The 22,948-nt window shown below is 30.8% G+C and overlaps 1 protein-coding gene and 1 pseudogene across 2 annotated transcripts; one reads left to right on the top strand and one right to left on the bottom strand.

Annotated features, from left to right (window-relative positions):
• Positions 1-3,982: 3,982 nt before the first annotated feature.
• LOC111280803 (ethylene-responsive transcription factor 11 pseudogene) lies at positions 3,983-5,448 on the top strand (annotated as a pseudogene). The gene has a single exon (XR_016335021.1). The product of XR_016335021.1 is annotated as an ethylene-responsive transcription factor 11 pseudogene (transcript).
• Positions 5,449-19,242: 13,794 nt separating this feature from the next.
• Positions 19,243-20,195, bottom strand: LOC111280980 (ethylene-responsive transcription factor 12-like). The gene has a single exon (XM_022868538.2). The coding sequence runs from the start codon at positions 20,048-20,050 to the stop codon at positions 19,541-19,543; it is 510 nt and encodes a 169-aa protein (XP_022724273.2). The 5' UTR covers positions 20,051-20,195; the 3' UTR covers positions 19,243-19,540.
• Positions 20,196-22,948: the final 2,753 nt, after the last annotated feature.

Here is a 22,948-nt window from a genome sequence, read left to right as displayed (position 1 = left end):
CATAGCCCAACTGCTTTTCCGAACTCCCTCGTTTGTTCAAGCTCCATTGTTTTTGACTTGTTGAAGTCCCGGCAAAGGCAAATTCTGCAATGGCTTGGAATCAAATGAATTTGAACATGAGACTTCCAGCAACACAAATGCTTCTAGATTTTTCTTAAAAAAAAAAACATTTTCTTCATGGGAGATGCTTCTAGATCCTCAATCAATCAATTGCAATGGATGCTTTCACTTCATTGTAGCCTTAGTTTGTTGACAAATAGTGTTGGTACCACTATTCTTTGTTGACATAATATACAAGCATCAAAATCATGAGGAGCAATTCCATGTTCCAGATTCTTTCGTCTGGAAAAATTTTCCCCATACAGGGAAAAATGCCCAAACAGTTTCTATCTTAATTTTTTTTTTCTTTGGAGTCCAAGCAAAATTTTAACATCGCAAAAAAGATTAAAAAAAAAAAAAACTGATTTGATGTTCAACACGCATAAAACAGGGAATCATTTGTCTATTTAAATTAAATCTCATAATTTTAAATATATTAATATAATATAAAAAAATCATATTAGTCATGTTATGTAATAAATATGTCATATTTATATTTTAATTATTTATATTATTTATATATATTAAATTTATATCAAAATTATTTATATCATATTTAAAATTATATTTAATAAAAATATAATATGATAATATGATTAACTTCGTATGGATGCAAATTTTTACATTTGATTTTTTTTTTAAAGTAATAGCGAGAAGCCCCGCACCCATTTCTCACTTCGAATTCACACAAGATTTCACGTTTTATTGGTTTTGAAAATTTTGCCGCCCCGCAAAATAAAAACAAGATACAGATGTTTCATAAAAGACAATGGGAAACGGACACATCTCATGTCCCCCGTCGATGGCGTATTCTTGACAAATAACAAATGTTATTAATCGATGTGCCATATTAAAAATAATAATTTCTTTTTTAACAAATGATGTTATTATTAAGTGATGTTTGATGAATCGTCCTTGAATAATTAATGAAATTATATATTTAATTAAAAAATTACTCAATTTGCAAAAAAAAATATAAACAGACCTTCTCCATTGAAAAGGAAAATTTAGTAATTTTTCATTTAATGCATAGATTTTAGCATTATTCGTAAATTCAAAAAAAAAAGAAAAAACGTGGCCCATGTGAAAGAGACCACATGAGCTGCTGGCTATGGTGGCTGGCTTTTGACTGCACGGTTCGTAATCAGCAGATGGGGAGACTTGAAATCCAGATCCAGACGGCAGACTCCAGAGCCACCAGAAAGGTGATGGCTTGGACTACACATGGAGGGCTATCTGTTGAGTCAACGTGTCCCGTGTTTTTAATGGAGCTCTTATCAAAAATCAAAATCTCTCTGTCTATCATGTCGCCACTTTCTCACCTGCTGCTTCCCACGTTTCTCATGCCTAGCCTCTTTTTTTTTTTTTTTTTTTTTTGGCTCTTAAGTAATCAAACCTTGATGGATTCAAAGAGAGGGAAAAAATCATCAAAAAATGATTACAAAGAAAAATAAGTTTATTTGCTTGAAAACTATTTACTTGATTATAAATATTTTTGTTAATAATTCAATGTAAATGTTCATATATGTAAGACTTTTGTTTTTCAACAATTTGAACCCGAAGGCTATGTGGTAATGGAAACAATGCTCGGTTTTTCATGGTAAAGGAAAAATGAAAAGTGGGGCAAATTGCAAAACCAAAAAAATGTGGGCAGATTTTGAAGAAATTAATTTCAAAGTCAATCAAGTCAATTGCGACTGAGAGTGCGGTGTGGACCCAAAATTTCTGCCGAACAGCCGGCAGCTTGGGGCTGATTTTGAAGCGTGGAATCTTGGGAAAATTTTATGGGCAGCCGCCCAAAAGATACTAAAAGCATATAATCTACGGTGGTTGTTCTAGGAAACATAACATTAACAAACAAATTTTTATTTGTTGTGAGATACAACTCCGTATCGTATATTCCGTATACCTACCAAAGAATAAAAGAATTTTTTTTATTAAATAAATGTAGAAAAAGATATGAAAAATCATCAAGCATCAGACAACGCTGAGAAAAACCGTCTTAATTCAATTCCCAAGCCAAATCCTCAAATCTAAGGCTTTATTGTCATAAGGTGTTTCTGGTGCTGCAATGGCCTTTGTCTCCATAGGGGAAGCTAGGTTTGCGGATACAGAGGGGTCAAATAGTAAATTCAATAAAAAAAAAAAAAAAAGACTTGCGCTATAAGGGTGATAAAAATCGCGGGATGGTCATGCCTGTCGTCCCCTGTTTGTCTCAGTGGTCAAATTATTTCTAGAAAGAGAAAAAAAATTTTATTTTCAATGTGTTTCGGTGGTCAAATTATTAGTAGAAAGAAAAAAAAATTTCAATTACAAATTTAGTGTATTTGAATTGATAGGAAGGTTTTGCTTTTAGACTTTCCTAACTGATAAAAAATAATGCTTTGCATATGTATGATGAAAATTATAATCATTTTTATATGCATTTTTTTTTATAATCACCGATCTTTAGTTCTATGATCTCAAAATTTTTTTAAATTTTATGATATTTATATTAAATTTAATTTTAAATAAGTAAAAAAATCATGATTTACTTTTTAAAAATTAAATATAAGATTTTCGCCCCTCAATTTGAAAATCATGATTTCATTAAATGACAGTAGTTAAACTTAAAATTTGATAATTTTAAACTTAAAAAGAAATTTATTAATTGATATTTGTAACAACTCCTTAATCCCTCGTGATAAGTAAAGTTTAGGTGATGATTTTTAAAAAATTCATGAAATTTTCTATTGAAAAAAAAATCACCCAAAAATTTATAGATTAATAAAATTTAATGAAAAATTAATGATATAAAATTATTAAAAACAACTTTTATAATCAAAATTTTATTGATAAATATTAAATTATCAAAACTTTGTCAAAACTTTTAATAAAAATAATTATTTAAAAAATATATCAAAATTTATACATTTGATTTATGTAATAAATTTTTTTAATTTCTTCATTTAAAATTTGTATTTTTATTTAAGCATTTTTACTAAAACTTTAAAAATTATACTTAAAGAAATTCATTGAAGTCTTGGAAAAAAAAAAAACTTTAAACTCGTATAATCCGTTTTAAGGGCCAGCATTTGTGTTCCATTGAATGATGCATTTATATTTAGGTTAAATACAGCAAGGAACCTGCCCCGGAAACAGGACACGCCACGCCATGCATCCGCTTCAAACGGGCAACTTTGTAATGAACATCTAACATCTCTAAAGTTACGGCGACGTATTTTGCGTGATTGTTAAACAGTTTAATAAAAAACCTGGTAACTTGTAACAATGCCGCAAAAAGGGTGAGAGGGGTAGTAGAGTAATTTGACTAAAAGAGCAGCGTGTGATTCACGGGGGATAGCAGGGAGTGGGGGAAGAGAGCTGTCGGGTGAAATTGATACTAAGTGTCAGAAACTACTCGTGCGGTAGCAGGCGTTGGAGCGTGGGGAGAAGTGGTTTTTATTTTTAACGTGTGTTTAGTGTTACGTGCCAATCAACACGAGTGAGGAACAAACGAAACGTGGCCAGATTTAATTGGGTAGTGGTTAACCTTTTCGTCCAAGCGAGCGGTTCAAACGCAGATCAAATAAAGGCGTGGATTGGTGTTTAAAAAAGCCCGTAAAAATTAAATAAAAAAAAAACTGAAAATAAAAGAGAGAGAGAGTGAGCAAAGAGACAAAGCAAAGGCAGCTAGGTAGGGGCTGGCCCTCTGTCCTCATATCTAATAGTATCAAAAATCAAAGTAACCGATCCAAGTCACGCGGCGAGATATCAGAAAATGCCGACAACTTGTTCGAACTTTTTATTCTCACTGTACCACAATACTCACGCGCCTTAATTCTTATTTGCGATGTTTATCAATATTTACAAAAATAAATGCTTTTATTTTTTTTTTTGTGTGGTGTGTGAGTTGACGCGATGAAAGAGAGAGTGAGATGGAGCGCATACCACTGCACGCAATCAATAGCCTACAACAGCCGATAGATAATGATAATGATGGAGTATGCTCTCTTCAAGACAACCCAGATGCCACGTAATTTACTTTATGTAATTTACAAAACTGACATCACTCCCCACCCTTCCCTCAGCCGCCCTCTCAGTCAAATTCTTCATTGACTGTGTCCCCTTCTCCTTTAAAATCCGTCGCCGTTTCCTCATTCCCTTCTATAAAATCCTCCTCGCTTCCCCCTCCTTTCTCTCTTAACCCTACACCAATCCCAGCGTTTTCTCTCAACAAAAACAGATAAATCAACATTACGCTCTTTTTTTTAACGGAAAACGGAAAGTCTTTCCCTTTATAAATGGCGCCGAGAGAGAAAACGGCGGCCGTCAAGTGTTACGGCACCGGTAGCGGAACTAGTAAGGAGGTTCATTTTAGAGGAGTGAGAAAGCGCCCATGGGGACGTTACGCTGCTGAGATCAGAGATCCGGGGAAGAAGAGTCGTGTTTGGCTAGGAACTTTTGATACGGCTGAGGAAGCTGCAAGAGCCTACGACACCGCCGCCCGGGAATTTCGCGGTGCCAAGGCTAAGACTAATTTCCCGCTTTCCTGTGAAAATCTCAACAATGGGAATAACTGTAACAATTATGGTAATAACCAGAGCAACAACCAGAGTCCTAGCCAGAGTAGCACCGTGGAGTCCTCAAGCCGCGAGCCGACGCTCATGATCGATTCTTCGCCGATAAATCTCAACCTCGGACACGGGGCAGTTTCCGGGTATGGATCTTCCACGTTTAGGTTTCCTTTCCAGAAAGTTTCCCCGGTTGCCGGCGTTTTTGCCACCGGCGTACCGGCTGTTGCAAGTCCTCAAGTTTTCTACTTTGATGCGTTCGTTCGGCCTGGTGTTACGAAAGGACAGCAGTATCAACGGATGACATTGGATCGTCATGATTTTCATGCGACGTTTAACGGTGGAGTACAAAGCGACTCCGATTCATCGTCTGTCATTGATTTGAACCACAACGATGTCAAGCCACGTCCGCTTCTTAACATCGATCTCAACCAACCCGCTCTTCCGGAAATTGCCTGAATTTTTCGCCGATCATAAAACCGGAAAAGCACAATTTTATTTTTAGTTCTTTAAATTAATTTCTCTTACAATTTAGTCCGTAAGAAAAAACAAAGCTGGCCTTGAGAAAATGACCCCAAAAAAAAAAACATAAAAGAATTACTGTGAGAGCGTTGGGAGGTTGATGTGATCTATTGGGACAATCGTTCGATTATAAAATCACCGGCGGCCAAAAGATGTGATTACTTAGCTGATCTCTCCTTTTTTTGCAACAGAGAAACATCAATATCTGTCTGTTGTTTCATAACTAGTTTCTGTACTTTTCTTTTCAAGAGTTAACAAAAACATATTTATATCATCTGGCATTTCAGTTCTTTTTCTTAATTTTAACGGACATCTAATCATTATTCATCGATAATTATCATCGCCGGAATCTGAAATTTTAATTCCGGTTAGGTGTATATTCTATGATTTTTTTTTATAGTTGTTATTTTTCAGATTTATCTTAATTTAGGTATTTTTTTACGTGGGTGCAGTAGCTTCTTTTTTATCCGGTTAGTTACCAACTTTCTTGATTTGCAAATTTCTATCATTCCAATTCTTAGAAATCAAAGATGGTTTTGGTAATTGCCTTTTTTTTTAAAAGACATGAAAAGCATAGATTAACCAATTCCCTACTAGAGAGTTTCGTAGAAGATATGCTTGTGCATCAAGAAACTTAGAATGGATTTAATAAGATACCCAAAACCGTGGGCAAATAAAGTAAGAAATTGTTTTATATAATTAAAGCTGAAAATAATTAAAAATAACATTTCTGTTTATGTATAATTTTTAAGAGCAATAGGATTTGTTTGAGCTCGAAAGATTTTCATGATGCACTGAAAGGAAAACCAGCTGGTTTCTCAATTATTGGTGCTTTTCTGACTTGTATGTACACGTGGCTATATCACAAGGAGGGAATGTGCTCTCCCATTCCAACATTAGATTGTGGGAGCCAAGATCATTGTCCATAGATTTGTTAAATTTCACACAAAAATCCAAAAAAATAAATAAAATATTTATTTTAAATTATAATTAATTAATCAATTGTACGATAAAATTTTGTAGACGATACGAAAAAAATATTTCATCAAAATTAAAATACGTCGTGTCAGCCCCAACACGGCGAAAGGGCAAAGCCGTAATTAAAAGAGGACGAAACCGATAAAAGATTCGAGTGATAGTGAAGGAGAAAACAAGCGGCGCGTGAGGGAATAAAGAGCAGGTTTCTGGGTAGGAGACCGAAAGGTAATTCCATGTTGACTAGGTACTCTCGAGATTCGTGTCTGAACTGCACGTGTTATTCGATCGTCCGATCCTTTCGTTTGCCAGCGTATTCCATTTTCAAAACTAATCATTATCGTAATTGTTTTTTTCATTTGCCTTTAAAAAAAATTATTAACACGAAATAGGAGGGGAAGGAGACAAAGACCGGGTCCCATGTGAACGCGGGCTCTGGCAGTTGAAGTGGGGATGGACGGCTGCCGCTTTTGGTGGGCCCGATCTGCGGTCGTCGATATCTATGCACAAAGATTTCACTTTCCCCCGTTTTTCTTATTTATAAAAAAAAATTCCATTAAATCATTAGCCAATAACTTTTTATTATCATTATTTTTTTATTATTCAACTCTAATTTTTTAACATTCTTTCTGCCGAGTACAGTACGGCTCACGCCAATTGTTCCTCGCGCCGACTAATGCCTCCCCCAGTTAATGATAAAAAATAATATTAAAAAATGTCACGTCATAAACAGAATTACGTGGCACATTAATGTTGATCATATTAATTAAAAAAAAAAAAGAAAATGCGGATCTGAACCCATATGGGATACCATGCATGGGGAACTAACATGCATGATCTGAAAGGGACTTTAAAATATTTTAATAATAAAAAATATTAAATTAATAAAATAAAATAAAATTTTTAAAATATTGGAGATTGAGGTGGAGAGTACGGCGCAGAGAAACCGTGTGGAAAGGTGACGTGTCGGATTAAGACAGACAGATACGCCGGCGGGTCGGCGTGTTTGCTTTAATGTTGTTTACTTTGTGGGACCCAATTTTCTCTCTCCCGTTCCACTGCCATGATTTGGGTACGCAAGGCTGATGCCTCGTGATGCGCCACGTTTAGCAGTCATGAGAAAGAGTATAAAAAATTGTACTCCGTTTGATATATAAACGAAGACAGCAAAGAAAGAAACCGCCAAAAAATTAATGAGAATGGAAGGGGAAATGCCGAAATGGAGCCCAAAATGATAGTAAGGGCTTAATTTTATCTAGATTCATGATTTTATATATTAATAAATAAATATTTTTTTAGATGAATTAAAATTAATATATTTATAAAAAATTATATAAATATATATGATAAAATTTTTTTTATTTTTATAAAAAATTATAGATATAAAATTTATCTATATTTATTAAATATTTATGAAAGTAAAAATATAATAAATTTAAAATATCCATTCAAAATGATTAAAATATCAATATATTATAAAAAACTAAAAATCGAAATGGAGAATATTTTAACCACCTATACATATGCATTGACATCTTTTTAAATAATAGTAATAAAATAATTAACGTTACAAATGATTTATAAATTATAATAAAATCTTTAATATGATTTTTAAATTTTAAATTTTTTTTATATTTGAAATATAAATTTATTATTTAGTGTGAAACTCAATTCTAATGTAATTAATTTCAAATAATACTTGATAGATAAATAATATTTTAAATACCATATTAGTTATCATATTTATAATTTAAGTATCGTATTAAAAACTTTTAAAATTTAGATATTATATTAAGTATTTTATTATAATTTAATAATTATTCGTAATATTAATCCTAAAGATAAAACTTATATAAAGTTATTTAAATGAAATTTTAAAAGTTTCTTTTTAAAAATAATTTAATAAAAATTTTAATAAAAATTCAAGTTGATAAAATGATAAATTTAATATAAATATCAAGAATATATAAAAATTATAATTTATAATTTAAATTTGATTGATATTTATTTAACACTAAAAATTTTATCAATATTTTTATTATAAATTTTATCTAAAAATTATATATAAATACATTAACAATTTTTAAATTTTATAAACTTAATCTATTTAAAAAAAATTTAAATCTATCAATTTTAATTTTAATTTATATTTAATCGTTTTTAATATAAATTTTATGAACTTCTTTTGAAAACTAAACCTAAATATTTTCTTAATACTAATAAAAAAAGTCACGTGGAAGGGAAGGATATTGGGGCGGCTGATTGTTTTTTTGGCCTTACTGGCGCCTTTCCTAGTGGACTTCTTGTTGTCTCTTGAGGTGACACTTTCTTTCTTTCTATTATTTATTTGTTTTCGCTTGTTCCCAGTTGCTTATTTTTATTTATTTATTTATTTGTTATCCAGAAGGCTCTTTGTCAATTCTCGTGGGCTAGGCTAAGCTACGTCGTTTTCAGCCTTATAATTTCACTTGCATCATTTTTGGCCTTTGTTTAATTGTTGTTTGAATTGAAATGTGTACACTTCTTTAGTAATTATAAACTTTATAAAAAAGTTTTTTTTTCCTTCACTTATATATATATTTATATTTTCTTTTCCATGTAGTAGTAATTCAGACCCAAAAAATATATATATCTATTTTATATATGTGTCACATCTAGGAATATAAGCCCAAGTTTATAAGATACAAGCATAGATGGTAAATTATAATGTTTTCTTTATAAAAATTGTAAATTACAATAATTAGTTGGTAAATCAGCCGACCTATTTTATGTTGCGACGTAACTATCAAATGAAATGATGTTTTGTCCATCTCACTTTTTTTTTTCTTTCAAATTGTACAAATACTCTTTGTAAAATTATGGATTTGATTTTATTAAATAAATAAATAATAAAAGATAAATAATAAAAAAAATTTTGATTTTGAGATGTGAATAATATTTTTTTAAAAGTAATTATATATTTAAAATATAATAAAGCCTCAAACTATTTAATTAGAAGCAATAAAAATGATTATACTAAAATATTTATTTATAATGAATGAATATATATAAATTTATATTCATATGGTTATGAATTTTTGTATAATCATGACCTTTATAAATAATAATATGTTTATATTCAGATAATTGTAACTATTTGTCATATGATAATTATTTATGTTTAAACATAATTATTTAAAATATGAATAAAATTAATATAAAACTTAAATTTATTCATCAATAATTAAATATTTCTATCCACTGTAGGATACAACATATTCTAAATTATCAATAATCTTTCATTAGTTTGAAATGTTGGTGCTTAATTTTTACCTTTCACACAAATAAATATTATGAATAAAATAAAATATATCTCGATTTAAACCTTCAATTAGCATATATATCTTAGAATTTTAACAAAATTGATGGTGTTCGCAGATTAAACTTTAACTCTTAGTGTTAGAATTAAAGAAATAACATACATAATACTTATTTATTTTTTTGTCAGAAATTTATAACCGTTTTTAGCATTATTATGGTTATGTGCTTATCTTATTTATAAACATTTACAACAGAGATTCTAATTCTTTTTGGTGAAGTGGCACCACTTTTATATTTATATAGGTAGAGTTCCCATTATGTCTCTATTGCTTTAAACATTTAAAACTCCATTAAAGTATAAATATTCATCCTCCCACGTAATAAATAACACTGATTTCTAAAATTTAAATAGATTTTATTAGTATTTAATAAATACATAACAATAACTTATTTTTACCCATTAAACTTCGTAATTAGAGGTTTATAATTCGAAGTTGGATTCTTATTATTGGTATTTAATAAGGGTTTAAATTCATTCTATTTGTAGTACTACTAACCAACTATCTTGGAATTTAATTTTCTTTTATGGTAATTATATTACTTGAGATTGAATCTTTAATATAATCACTTCATGCTAATATATTCAAACTTTTTATTTTGCATATCATTTATATACTCCAGACATTATTGTCTCATTCTTATCATTTTAAAAAATAATCAGTTTTAGTTATTACCACAACTCTATATTTATTAATTTCAACAATTCTATTTACAAACTTTTATACATTTTTAACACAATTATACTTATAGTACAATTGGATAAACTCAATAAATAAACCAAATGATTTTAGTCCTTTTAAGATTTTAATAATCTTTTAATGACTTTACTTTTATAATTTCTAAACTTATTAGTTTATATAATTTGCTCATAAAATTATACTAAAATTTTACAATATTATGATTGCAATTTTTATTTTTTTGATTCTTATCACCCTCATCGTGTGCAAGTATATATATTTTTTTATTAAAGAATATCTAATTCAATTATCAAGATATCATATATACTTAATCAAGTTATCATTTCATTTATCTTTTCACTATTTTTTTTTTAAGTAAGAGGCTTCCAATTCCAAATCCACCTTTAGTGAAAGATAACTAACAAATATCTTAATATTTCTATAAATTTTCTAAAACTTTTATATTTTAACTTAATATAAGAGTTTACATTAACAAGCAAATTTTAAATATAATTATACTTCTATAGTCTCATTTTAAGACTTTTTATGTTAATTCATAAATACTTATATGAATCTATTTCATCATGGATACTATTAATAATATTTTATTACCATGAACAAAATCATTTTCATCACCCAAATGGATCAAATAGCATTTTTTTTGCTATTGTAAAAGTTTTCAAATTCATAATATCTTTGAATCACTTATGGCTTCCAAAGTAAATATACTTTGAAATATTCACTATATAAAATCATAAATGATAAATCATTTATACAATCTATAAATTAGACTATATACATAACAAACAATTACCACAATATAATCAAGATTGTGACATCAATTTTGGCTTATGGCTATTCTAAGCCAACCATAATAATCTATGTCATATCTATAAATTATGTAGATTTGGCTATTGAAGTTATCTCATTTATAATGATGACTTTTAGTAAAAACTAACTATCTCAAATGTTATCATAAGTTTTCAATGCATATGGTAATTGCCTAATGACCAATTCTAAGTTCATGATTATTGAAACTTCTAAACTTGATTTCAAAATTTTATGAGAACTTTATTTTTTTACCATTGTGTAGCCTATATATCTATGTTATTTATCATTTTTAGTTGGTCATAACATTTTTAAGTATATAATAAATTCAAACTTTACTTGTAGGACCAATATGTTTATATACAATAAGAGTGTATAGTATATTTAACTTCAATTTCAAATACTTGCACAGTCATTTTGTAATCAATATATTTATTTATAGATCACCATATCAATGCAAGTCATGAAACATGAATCCAAAAAATCATAAAATATTACAAGCAATAATTATAATATGAATTCTACTCATATTTCATGCAAAAATTTGTAATGAATTTGCATTGATTAAATCGTTGATTGACCAACTCTAAAGCTTAAAATTTTATAAGCCAATATTATTATCTAAGCGCATGTGTTAATATGGTATATAACCAGCCACATCCTTGCCATTATCATGAAACTATTGAAAACCTTAGAAACTTATTCACTTTTCATTTTAACATGCAAAAGGCTATTTTTTCGAGTACGAACAACAAAAATATCTTTATTGTTTTTAACTAATAATGTATTAATTGGAGGATGACATTCTATCTTCATAGTCCATATATTTCTTATATGTAAAAGAAAGAAAATTTTATCTCATTCAGTTCATTTTCATAATACATGACAAACTATACCAATGTTCTTCATTTTATCACAAAATGAAATTAAACACATACATGTATTGATACCTTTGGAACATTGAATTTGTATGTTCTTTTCTAATTTATAAACATGCCTAATTAGACATTAATAGGCATCATTCAAAATGCTAGTAACTGACAAATGCATCAATATTTTTTAATGACATACCTTTTTCATTTAATTAATATCCCATATGCAAAAAGCAACAATGCCTTTTTGTAACAATTTATTAACTCTTTAATGACTATTTATAATTTTCACTTTGTAATTGTTCACAATAAAATTTTATTTTATAAAATCACTTATAGTGTAATACATCTAACAGGCAAAATACATGTCACACAGCCTATATTTCTGATAATAACAATTATTTAGTTTATTATCCACCAATTAATCCATTTAATACCATATTTTAATAATTACTCACATATATCAATTTAATTTTAATTGTTTTCATGAAAATTGAACACAAGTTAAAATTTAAACTAACAATGAATTTTAAAAATACATATATTAACATTTGATTTATAAATGACCAACAAATATAGAATCATACAAATAGCTTGACTCAACTTATTATCTCAATTTTTGTGTCATAATTTAAAAATAAAATTAATCTTGCACCTAAATATTATTTTTTGCGTATATTCTACTTATATCTATTTTTTCATGGTAAATACCTTTACTTATTTTTTATTGTTTTCATAAAAACTATGGGGCAATTTGACTATTCTATAAATAACTAAGACATGACAATTAAATAATCGATTATTCTATTAAAATTCAATTTAATTCGTTATTTGATAACAAGTGATAATTATTTTGGTTGTAGATCAATTATATCTTTCTTTTTTTATGTTTTCAAGCTATTTTCTATCTCAGTCTTTATAAGTATCAATTTTTTAAATAAATATAATATAATTCATTAATCCCAATTGTGGAGTCAATTTTAATATATGCATAAACTTATGAAATTTAATCAATATTTTGTATATTGTGTTTTGACTTTATATACTAATGAGATAAATTTTTAGTGTGTTTATCTCATTCAGTCAATCTTTTTACCAACAATTATACAAAAAATAAAGCACATACTTCTAATAAAGGTCTTTATGAAAATTAATATTTTGGTCCATAGAAACATCAATCCTTTAACACATTGAGTTTTTTCTAATATTGATCTCTGAATTAAGCCAATTTCTTTTTCTTATATCTTCCTTGTGTGAAATACAAATTTAAAGGCATAATTACTTTTAAATTGTTAGAAAAAAATAAATAAGAGAAGAGAAATAATAAAAAAAAATTTTGGTTTTGAGACATAAAAAATATTTTCCTAAAAGTAATTATACTTTTAAAATCCAATAAAGTTTCAAACTCTCAAATCAAAAGTTATAAAAATAATTATGCTAAAAGATTTTATTTATAATGAATAAACTAACATAAATTTATATTCGGATGGTTATGATATTCTGTATAATTATGATTTTTATGAATAATAATTTATTTATATTCAAATAGTTATGACCATTTGTCATATGATAATTATTTTTGTTTAAATATAATTATTTAAAATATGAATAAAATTAATATAAAAATTAATTTTATTAATCAATAATTAAATCTTTCTATCCAATGTGGGATGCACCACATTCTAAACTACCTATAGATTTATATGTATTATTTATCAAAATTTTACAAATTTTAAATATTCATTCAATTATTAACTTAATTAATTTAATTTCATTACACATTAATGTGATTGCTAATTTTCTTGATATTGCATTATCAAGATGATATAAAATTAAAAAATAATTACATGAATTTTTAATGTTATATAATATATTTTGAATGATAATATCACGTAAACAAAATCAACATTACAAAAATATAAATAATATAATAAAATGAACTTTTATTATAATTAAATTAAAATTTATAATTTATAAGAATAAAAAGATTCAATTTTGATAAATTAATATATATGAATTAACCGATCAAAGAATTTCACTATATCACTTTTAAATGCATTCTATTTCATCTAATATTTTGTAAAGACAAGTAATACATAGATATAATAAAATAAAAAATATATTTTTTCTTTTATTTTTTTATTAGAACGAATAAAATTTTATTGAATGGCTCAATATCAATATTTGAGTATCTTTTAGAAATAAGTACTCATACGAGTTGAAATAGAGTAATATTATTTGTTTTATCTATGTAAAACAAAAAAACTTCATTTAAAAACCTTTAATTAAGATAAAAATACAATACATTAATAACAAAAAAAAATTTTACACCAATATAGGTAAAGTCTAAAAAGAATATTATAATATTAAAAAAATCTGTTGAACTCCCCCCATGGACATGCCATAATAGATCCGAATAGTGGAAATTAATTTATACAATTTGATTTTTTTTTTTTTTAAGTGTTCATCTTGCCTAACCAGAAGTCCCTAAAACCATCTAACGACAATAAATCAAGCTAAATACAAAAAGCATGGCCGAAACGTGAGTGAATGAAAGGAACTTTGACGATATTGGGAATATAATCGTGATTGGTGTGACTTGTGAGCCACGTTTTCAGCCAATACCAACAACTACGTAGTGGCTTCAAATAAGTTAATGATGATTTTGTCGGTTAAAATTTTCGAAAGTCAAGCATGCATTGAATTTGAAGACAAGAAATGAAAGCTATCAAAGCCATCGCCCATCATCAGGATAAGATGTTAAAGCCGTCAGACACGTTGGGGATAGACTCTCACATGGTCACACGTCACTCCAGGATACCAAACATCATGTTTTCAAACTCTTGATCACCTTGTCTTCTTCTTAGGTTTTTCTATATTTTAATACTACTCGTTACTAGTTATGCCTTAGTAATCTTGTTGATTACCCTTCCCATGATAGCCTATCCTAGTACTGTTGTTTCAAAACCACTTTGTAAAGACCGGCGTTTGTTGTCAACTTGTCATCCTCCATCACCGTGGTATTTATTTGCTAGTGCGAGACTTGAGCCACCATATTTCCCCGGTTTCTGCCTATGTTTCACATTTGAACTTTGAATTATTTTCCTTCTTTGGTTATATATGTAAGAGAAAAAAACACCAGAGGATCAATCTATCAAAAACTTTGTAGGGTTTTAACAGAAATAATTTATCTGTTTAAATTTGTGGTTTTTGGGACAAAATACTAGAAAGCTTTGTTGGGAACATTTTTTTGGGGTTGGGGATTAATTTTATAGGATCTAAATGAATTTGATTTTGATTTACTCATTGTTAAAGCAAACAATTTTTTTTTTCGCTTTTTATTATAGGAGGCAATGGCTATTCTTTTATTTATTTTTCTATAAGATATGGAGATCTATACCTAATTTTACATTGAAAAAATATGAAAATCTGATATATAATACATGTAAAAAAACAAACTTATATTTATAAAGTTTTATTTATGTGATGAAATTATAAAAATTTTAAATCAAAATAGATAATTTTTGAGTGTGAATTCATACGTAAGATGAAGTTACGGTTATAATATGAATACAATTTAAACCTCATTGGCTCTATACGTTTTTTCCCCTTCTTAATTGGGTCTTTTTCTTTGTTCGTTTTAAACGAATGAAATGAAGTATTTACTTTGGTCAGGTGTCCATACACTTAACTCTTCTTCTCACCTTTTTTAATGCCTTTCTCGTTCCCCTTTTTTTCGTAGGCAGCAAGTGTTCCATCTACATCTCAGCAAGTGTTTCACTAATCAACAAAATCTTCCCCGAATTTTTATTCTAATAAAAAAGAAAAACCCAGTAAGAGTAGGTATTACAAGTCATAGAATTGGGCCCATTTGTTTTTGTTTTTTCCTTAAAATGTTAAATTAAGGAAAATTCATTCCTTGGGTCCTTCTTTTGTCCTCTGGAGATGCATGGAATGATTGTTTGCTCTGAATTTTGACGTCTCAATTCGTATATTTGAATAATATAAAATTGTTATATATTATATAATTTTTAAAAATATAATCCTTTGATAAGTCATTAGTTTCAACATTGGGCCCAGGGAAGTAGCGGACAGGATTTAGCCACCGTCCAAAGAAGCTTTTCCTCACGCGATGTAATGACGTGCGGCTCCCTAACATGTGGTGCACCACAGAATTCTGTTCACAGACAAAATATCAGAGTCTTCACCTTTCTATAAAACTATAAATTTAGCCCATTGTTTTATAAGCAAAACCCACCTCTCAAATTTTCAGTGGTATTCCCCGAAATCCACTGTCAATGGAAGCGTTTACATTCAATTCATCGTCATCATCCATGATAATTGAAAAAAAATAAATTTAAAAGTTGATTTAAGTGTTAAGAAAGGAAAGAGCAATCAAAACCAACCAATCCTCATGCATCATCATCGTCACATCATCATCATCATCCATGATAACAAGGATGAAAGATGATAAAACATCAAATATCGCACACCCATGCATGATCATCATCATCATGTCTGGCAGGTAAAAATAAACGTAGGATGTGGGGACAACGACTCCCAAAGGACAACCGCCAAAAAAAACGGCTCCGTTAATAATCATGCCAAACAGGAGCAAAAGAAAACCGTTCATGTGAAGCATGAAAACGACGTCGAACCGCCGTCACCGTCATCGACAGTATCACGGAGTTCTCCCTGTACGATAAAAAAAATCAACGACAGCATTTTACTAGTACTAGTACTTAATACTAGCATTTTCTTTTTTAATGTTTGTGGAGCTGTAACATTAATAAAGGATGCCGTGACGCCTTGGCTGCAGACAGATTCGTTGGTGAGGAGGGGGCCACAACTATGTAAGATTGCCACGTACCCTTGATAAGGGGTCCACATTTAAGGGGTGTTAGAAGAAAAAAATGGATGTGCGGACCACGAGAAGAGGGAGGGATTTGAAATGACGGCCGGGTGGGTGCAGGAGAAGCAGCAGCAGTGATGATGGTGATGAAGCATACCGAGTGCTGACACTGGGAATGGATTAGGTGAAGTGACAGAGAAAGCATCACGGATAGTTTGCGTGTTGAGATGTTTTATATTTCATTTATTTACTATTATTTTGGAGTAAATATATAAAAAAAAGAACAGTATCATTGCCTGCCGTGCAGGGCATCCACTTTTCTGCTAATTGCCTTTCATGCCCTTCTTGTTTTACCCATTTATTTTTCCTTTTCCAAATGTACGTAATCATGAAATAAAAATGTTTAGTTGATTATGATTTTGGTCTTTAGCTTTTTTTATATATATTTTTTATAATTTTAACAATATTTAACAGTTAAATTAAATATAACTAAAATTATAATTTTTTATATTATTATTAAATTAATTAATGTTTAGTTGAGATTGTGCTGGATTATTATATATATTTTTTATTGTTTGTTATATAAACACTAATTTATTCAAAACCTACACATTTTTTTAATGTAAAAAATTGTAATTTCTCAAAGCAAAAAAAAGCCACCGTCCATAAAAAATTGCCAAAGAAAAACGTTCACCAAAACATTGAAACCAAGCTCCCACTCAGCTTCCTCAAATTTTCAACAATCTTTCTCTAACATAACTAGCTAGCCTAGTCTTTGTTTCCCTGTTTCAGTACGCGTATTATTTTATCAAGCTTTCACCGCATTGTAATCCTTCTTATCTTTACTTTTATAGCCACCACCTAAACTATAAGCCTATGGTTCAATGTTTAAGAGTGAGATATTGGCATTGTCTTATCATAATGAAAAAAAAAATCCCAACAAAAGGAACTTTGTTTGGGTTGATTATTAAATGAAGTAAACGTGATTCATTGAAGTTGGAATAAAAGGAGGAGTCATGCATCGTTTTTCCCTTGATATGATATGCTGCCTCAAAGGTCTTCCCATCTGTTTTCCCTAGGCAGCCTCATGCGCATTAGGTTTTTGCTCTTTTTGTCAATGGCAATGGGAGCTTTGGGTGGAAAACTAGTGATGGAAGAAAAGACATGGGTGTGTATGATTCCTGTCCAAACCTATGTACCTTATTGCAAATTAAAAATATGCTTTGTTTTTGTCTTGATAAAAATAAGTTCATTTCCCTTTTTTCTTAACTTCAAAAGCACAGAAAACTGCCGAATTTTAGTTGAGTTGATGATCAAATAACTTGTCACTTGGAACTAAGCTCCAATTTTTTTTTATATGCTTAAAACCAGATACTTCAATTGATATAAAATAATCTAAAATATCAATTTTTGTTGAGATTTATTAGAATAAAAGCTAAATAAGAGAGATCAATTATATCATATATCAAGAGTATTTAGTCATAAAATCATAAAATTAAAAAAAAAATGACCATAAAAGAAATAAGATATCTAAATTTTTAAAAAAAATTTAGTATTTAAAGTTTATTTGTTTAAAAAAATTTATATATATTAATTTTTAAATAATTATTATAATATCATAATTTTTTAATATATATGATAATAATTTTAAATATTTTTTAAAATTTATTATTTTTTTAGTAATTAAATTATCCAAAAATATATAAAAATTTAATATTCACCTTCAAAATAAAAAAAAATGAATTTCTTCTTATCAAACACCAACCTAACTAGTTTTCGTTATTTTTTAATTAATAGAGTTTTTAAAGCATGATTAATAAACGAACCAAGAAGATAAAAATGGACCACATATTCCGAGAAAACGGTGCGAAAGGTAAAGAAGAAAGCCGACAGAAAAGCCGGCACATGAAACATGGCTAACCCATTTTCCGTAACACACGTCCTAAAATATGATGCCAACTTTATCGATTTTATACCTAACGTAATAGTATTACACACCCAAAATTTCCCTTCATTTTTCATATTGTTCTACATCTTTTCCTGTACTACGCTTCATTTAATAGGGAAACGAGGGAAGAAAAGGAAAAACCCACGCTCCAGGACAGGCGAGTTGGTCTATGCAGTAGGGTGCTATATTTATCAGAACCGTATCTCGAAGACTAGCAAACTAAAAATAGAATGCAGAGCAAAGCGCACACGCTTGCTTCTGCTTCGCATTTTTCATGACAAACATTAACAAATGCCTCTCTTATACGCTTGGTACAGTCCCCGGCTCGAACTGCAAATTCCCACTCGCATCTTACAGGAGCGTGCTTCAACGTTTAAAAGCTTTGTTCTTTTCTTTGTTAACATAATATTCCTATATGCTTTAGACCCAAGAGAATCTGTATCTGTAGTTCTGTATGGTGCTTGGGTGCAGATTAGAATCCATATTTCACCATCCGATCATTCTCCAATGCAATACAAATCGACGATGGATGATATATTACTGATAGGAAAATTGCTTGCATGAAAAACGAAACAGCTGAGAAGTGTTCCATAGAAATTTAATAAAAAAAAAACATATGTACACCGAAGGTTAAACTTTTTGGATGTTCCGATAATTCTTCTTGGTACTTGCTCCCCTTTCAAAATATAGAATAAATATTGAAAAAAAAAGTAGCAAAGATACCTAAATGAAAAGGGGAGATTGGAGGGATTAACATGAAGAGGGTTAAGTCAGACGGAAAAGAAAAAAAGGAGCCATAAAATGCCTACAGAAACCTTATTCAGTGGAAAAAGCTTGGAGCTTTTTCTGGTTTTTCACAGCCACAAAGGAGGTGGTTCATTCAAATCTATAGGCAACCCACGTCGAACAATCTCGAGAAACGATGCTGTAGATCCATTTCCCGGCACGGGAGGGCCAGTAGAGACAGCGACAACATTGGGTTTAGTTGAAGATGATGTGTCAGCGTCAAAGTTCATTTCTTTAAGAACCCCAGTTTGGAGAAACTCACCCAGGGCTAAACGGTGATTGTGATGCGCTGAAGTTGAAGGCCAACGTTGATGGTGGTGATGATGGGGATTATCAGAGGGAAGATTGAGATCGAGAGAGAGACCAGCTACGGAAGGTGGAGCAGGGAAGTTGGTTTTAGCTTTGGCTCCACGGAGAGACCTGGCAGCTCCATCGTAAGCAAGTGCAGCTTCTTCTGGTGTGTCGAATGTACCCAACCAAACCCTTGTTTTTTTCCATGGATCACGTATTTCAGCTGCGTATCTTCCCCATGGCCTCTTCCTTACTCCCCTGTAGTGCCCTTCTCTTGAAGACGCCATGGAAAAACCAACCCAAAAGATTGAAACAAAAAAAGAATAGCTTCAGTTGAAAAAAAAAAAAACCTTCAGCTTACTGCAATAAAGAGAAAGGAGAAGCCCTAAAGCTCAAAAGAAAAAAGGGAACCGATGAGAAGAGGGGAGAGTGCGTGTGTTTGTAATCGTGAGAACAGAAGTTAAAGAGGGGACCCATTACAGTCACCCGTAATCATCGGCTGGACGGCTCGAGTTCTTTTTTATTTAAAGAAGTTAACAACCCTTTTCCTACCCCTTGATTCTCATCAAAACTATGGGTTTTTTCGTTGGAAGTTGATCGAACGGCCGCCATTCATTTTATTAACAACAGCAATTAACATAAAGCCATACACAGGACAGAAAAGGATGGGCCTAAACTTAAAAAAAAAAAATCAGATAGAGCCGCCGTCTGATTAGACGTTTGAGCAGACGAGACTGTCATGTGACAACACTCAGCATCGGTGCTTACGTATGCCCTACCTTTTCGTACGGCGCTGCTGAGCGGCGCCTGCTTTTAATATTATAAAACATAAATAAATAAAAAGGAAGAAATGTGTTTAAGTGAGACGATGATTATTATAAGGGGATGGCAGAGTATCAGAGTGCAGTGGGGAGTGGCGTGTCGGGTAGCGCCTGAAGGGTAGCAGCAGAAGGCAGGAGACCCCACGTGGAAGGTACAGAAGGAGGTGTCTGAGCTGCAGGAGACAGGACCGAGTTGGGTTGGGAGGGGACTGAGTGAGTAATTTTGTTTTTGGGGGATGGCGTGTTTGACTCGGTTTTGAGTCAGGAAAACACTGGTCTAGTGTTGGTTTGGGTTCGGGGTGGGAGGAAGAGAAGCTGAGAGGGGGGTAAAGTAGATCTGTAGAAACTGGGGAAAGTGTACGGTGAGAGGGTGATGTAGGTGAATAACTGCAGGTAACTGACACATGGTCACGTGAAGGTATTTTTACTGTTTTGGGATTTTTTTTAATTTTTTTTACTGCCTTTTAGGGTTTTGGCATGATGACACGTGTTGATATAAAATTCATTTGGGGAGGGGGGCTGATTTTCCTTCCCTCTTTTTTGTACATTTACTACATTTACTAACTGTTTCTATGGAGATGGATTTTGGGTCTTTGATGCAAAAAGCCCAATTGTCTAGCAACCCAAGCAAGCGGCAGAGTTGGAAGACTAGCTAGCAAGCCATGTCCATTTTCAGCAGCAGTCCGAGCATGACCATGATTATGGTGCCTTGACTTCTGCGTACCATGTGATAATTGGGTTGTTTTAGCTTAGGGAGCACCTTTTTCTGCAGAAGAGAACGAACTATAAATAAGCAACGAAAGGAAACCCAATAAACTTTGTTGGTGTGAATCACCATAGAAAGTTTCACGTTTATATCAGTCGAAGGGATCTATACCAAACAATTTTAACATTCAAAATAGTTATTAGGCCAAATCAAGCTGTTATATTGCTATGAGATTTAGCCTGATGATACTAACCTGCAATCTGCTGTGCTCGACGAATATTCTGCTGCCTTTTCCTCCAACACACTGAATACATAACTAGAAGTAAGACACAGATAAAGACGCGCCATAGCCAATACCAACCTTTGCACCAGCGGAGAAGTGGGATCCACAAATAGGTAGTCCAGGTATGCCACAGACACTAGCATTGTCGGTAAAACTGCATTGAACTAAAGTATCTAGTATAGAGCTGGCAACAACAGACGTGTAAGTGTGCATGCTCTTGTTTGCATCATGTATAAAAGTATTTCTTTACTTATCACTGTTAAAGAAACATTTCAGACCAATAGTAATGAGATTCTGAGAACATACTTGAAGCAAGCTCCATTCAAAAGCCTTCCTCCAAGTGCAGCTGGGACTCTTCCAGACAGAGAGTTGCCATTAAGATTCCTGCACAACGACAACTTAAATCCGACTCCTCCTTTATATGTTCAGATTCCATGGTTAATCAACCAGTTGAAATCTTACAGTCTGCATAATGCAGTCGACTGTCCTAGGCTTTCAGGAATTGGTCCATTGAGGAAGTTGTAGGAGAGATCCCTGCAATTTGTATTCAGACATCATACCAATAAGACAAAGTTTAGGGAAATATAGACGGTGAACTGAAATAGTCTTGTGCTTCTCATAACCCAGACATAAGACTTCAAACTCAAAGTGTCCTTTGAGAGAATAATGTTAATATCTAGCATCCAGAGTTTAATGTCCTTTCAAACATGATGGCTATTTAAAAGAAGAACGCAACTAACAACTCCCTGTATGCATCTTTCATCTACAAGACATTAGATATGATGATTATATCAAACCTAATATCGCATGTTCATGCAGACAAAGCTAACAAGGCTTACATTCCTTAAGTTTTACTTTGTTTTAATCAATAACATGTATACATTGCGTTCCACATAACTTGGAAAGTAGAGTTCTAATAAAGAAAAGTTTTTGAGTCCTTTAAAAAACTCCTTCCACCACTAAAATATTTCCGCCTTTAAAATGAAAGAGGCATCTATCATTGTGAGTTGCCCGTTTATGTATGACAATGACATAGCAATTCCTAACTGTAGAAAGTATGTTATTTCAAAGAGTTTTGGATGTAAAATAAAGAAGTTAATACAATCAAAAGTATCTTCGAGAAGGACAAGAATTAATGCTACACTAACAATACTTTTAAGCTGGTGACTGTTCCAAGTAGCGATGGAATGGCCCCATGAATGTTTCCACTTAAGTTTCTATAGAAGTCAAGTACAACATAAACAAGAGAAATTGATATTAGGCATATAGGAGTTTCATCTATTGTAAAATTAAGAACAAGCAAAAACATTGCAGCAGATGCTTTAAGTCAATGCTACTATATTTAATATCAAGGTCTATAACAACAGGATGACAA

The sequence above is a fragment of the Durio zibethinus genome, chromosome 28 (genome assembly GCF_047325235.1).
Source record: "Durio zibethinus cultivar Kanyao isolate XHJ-2024 chromosome 28, ASM4732523v1, whole genome shotgun sequence".
In the NCBI taxonomy this organism is placed as follows: domain Eukaryota; kingdom Viridiplantae; phylum Streptophyta; class Magnoliopsida; order Malvales; family Malvaceae; genus Durio; species Durio zibethinus.
The sequence above is the reverse complement of the archived record's forward strand: the minus strand, read 5'-3'. Positions and strand labels throughout refer to the sequence as shown.

Bases quoted from the DNA above. Each gene is read 5' to 3' on its own strand.
- LOC111280980 (XM_022868538.2), bottom strand. From the start codon at position 20,050: ATGGCGTCTTCAAGAGAAGGGCACTACAGGGGAGTAAGGAAGAGGCCA.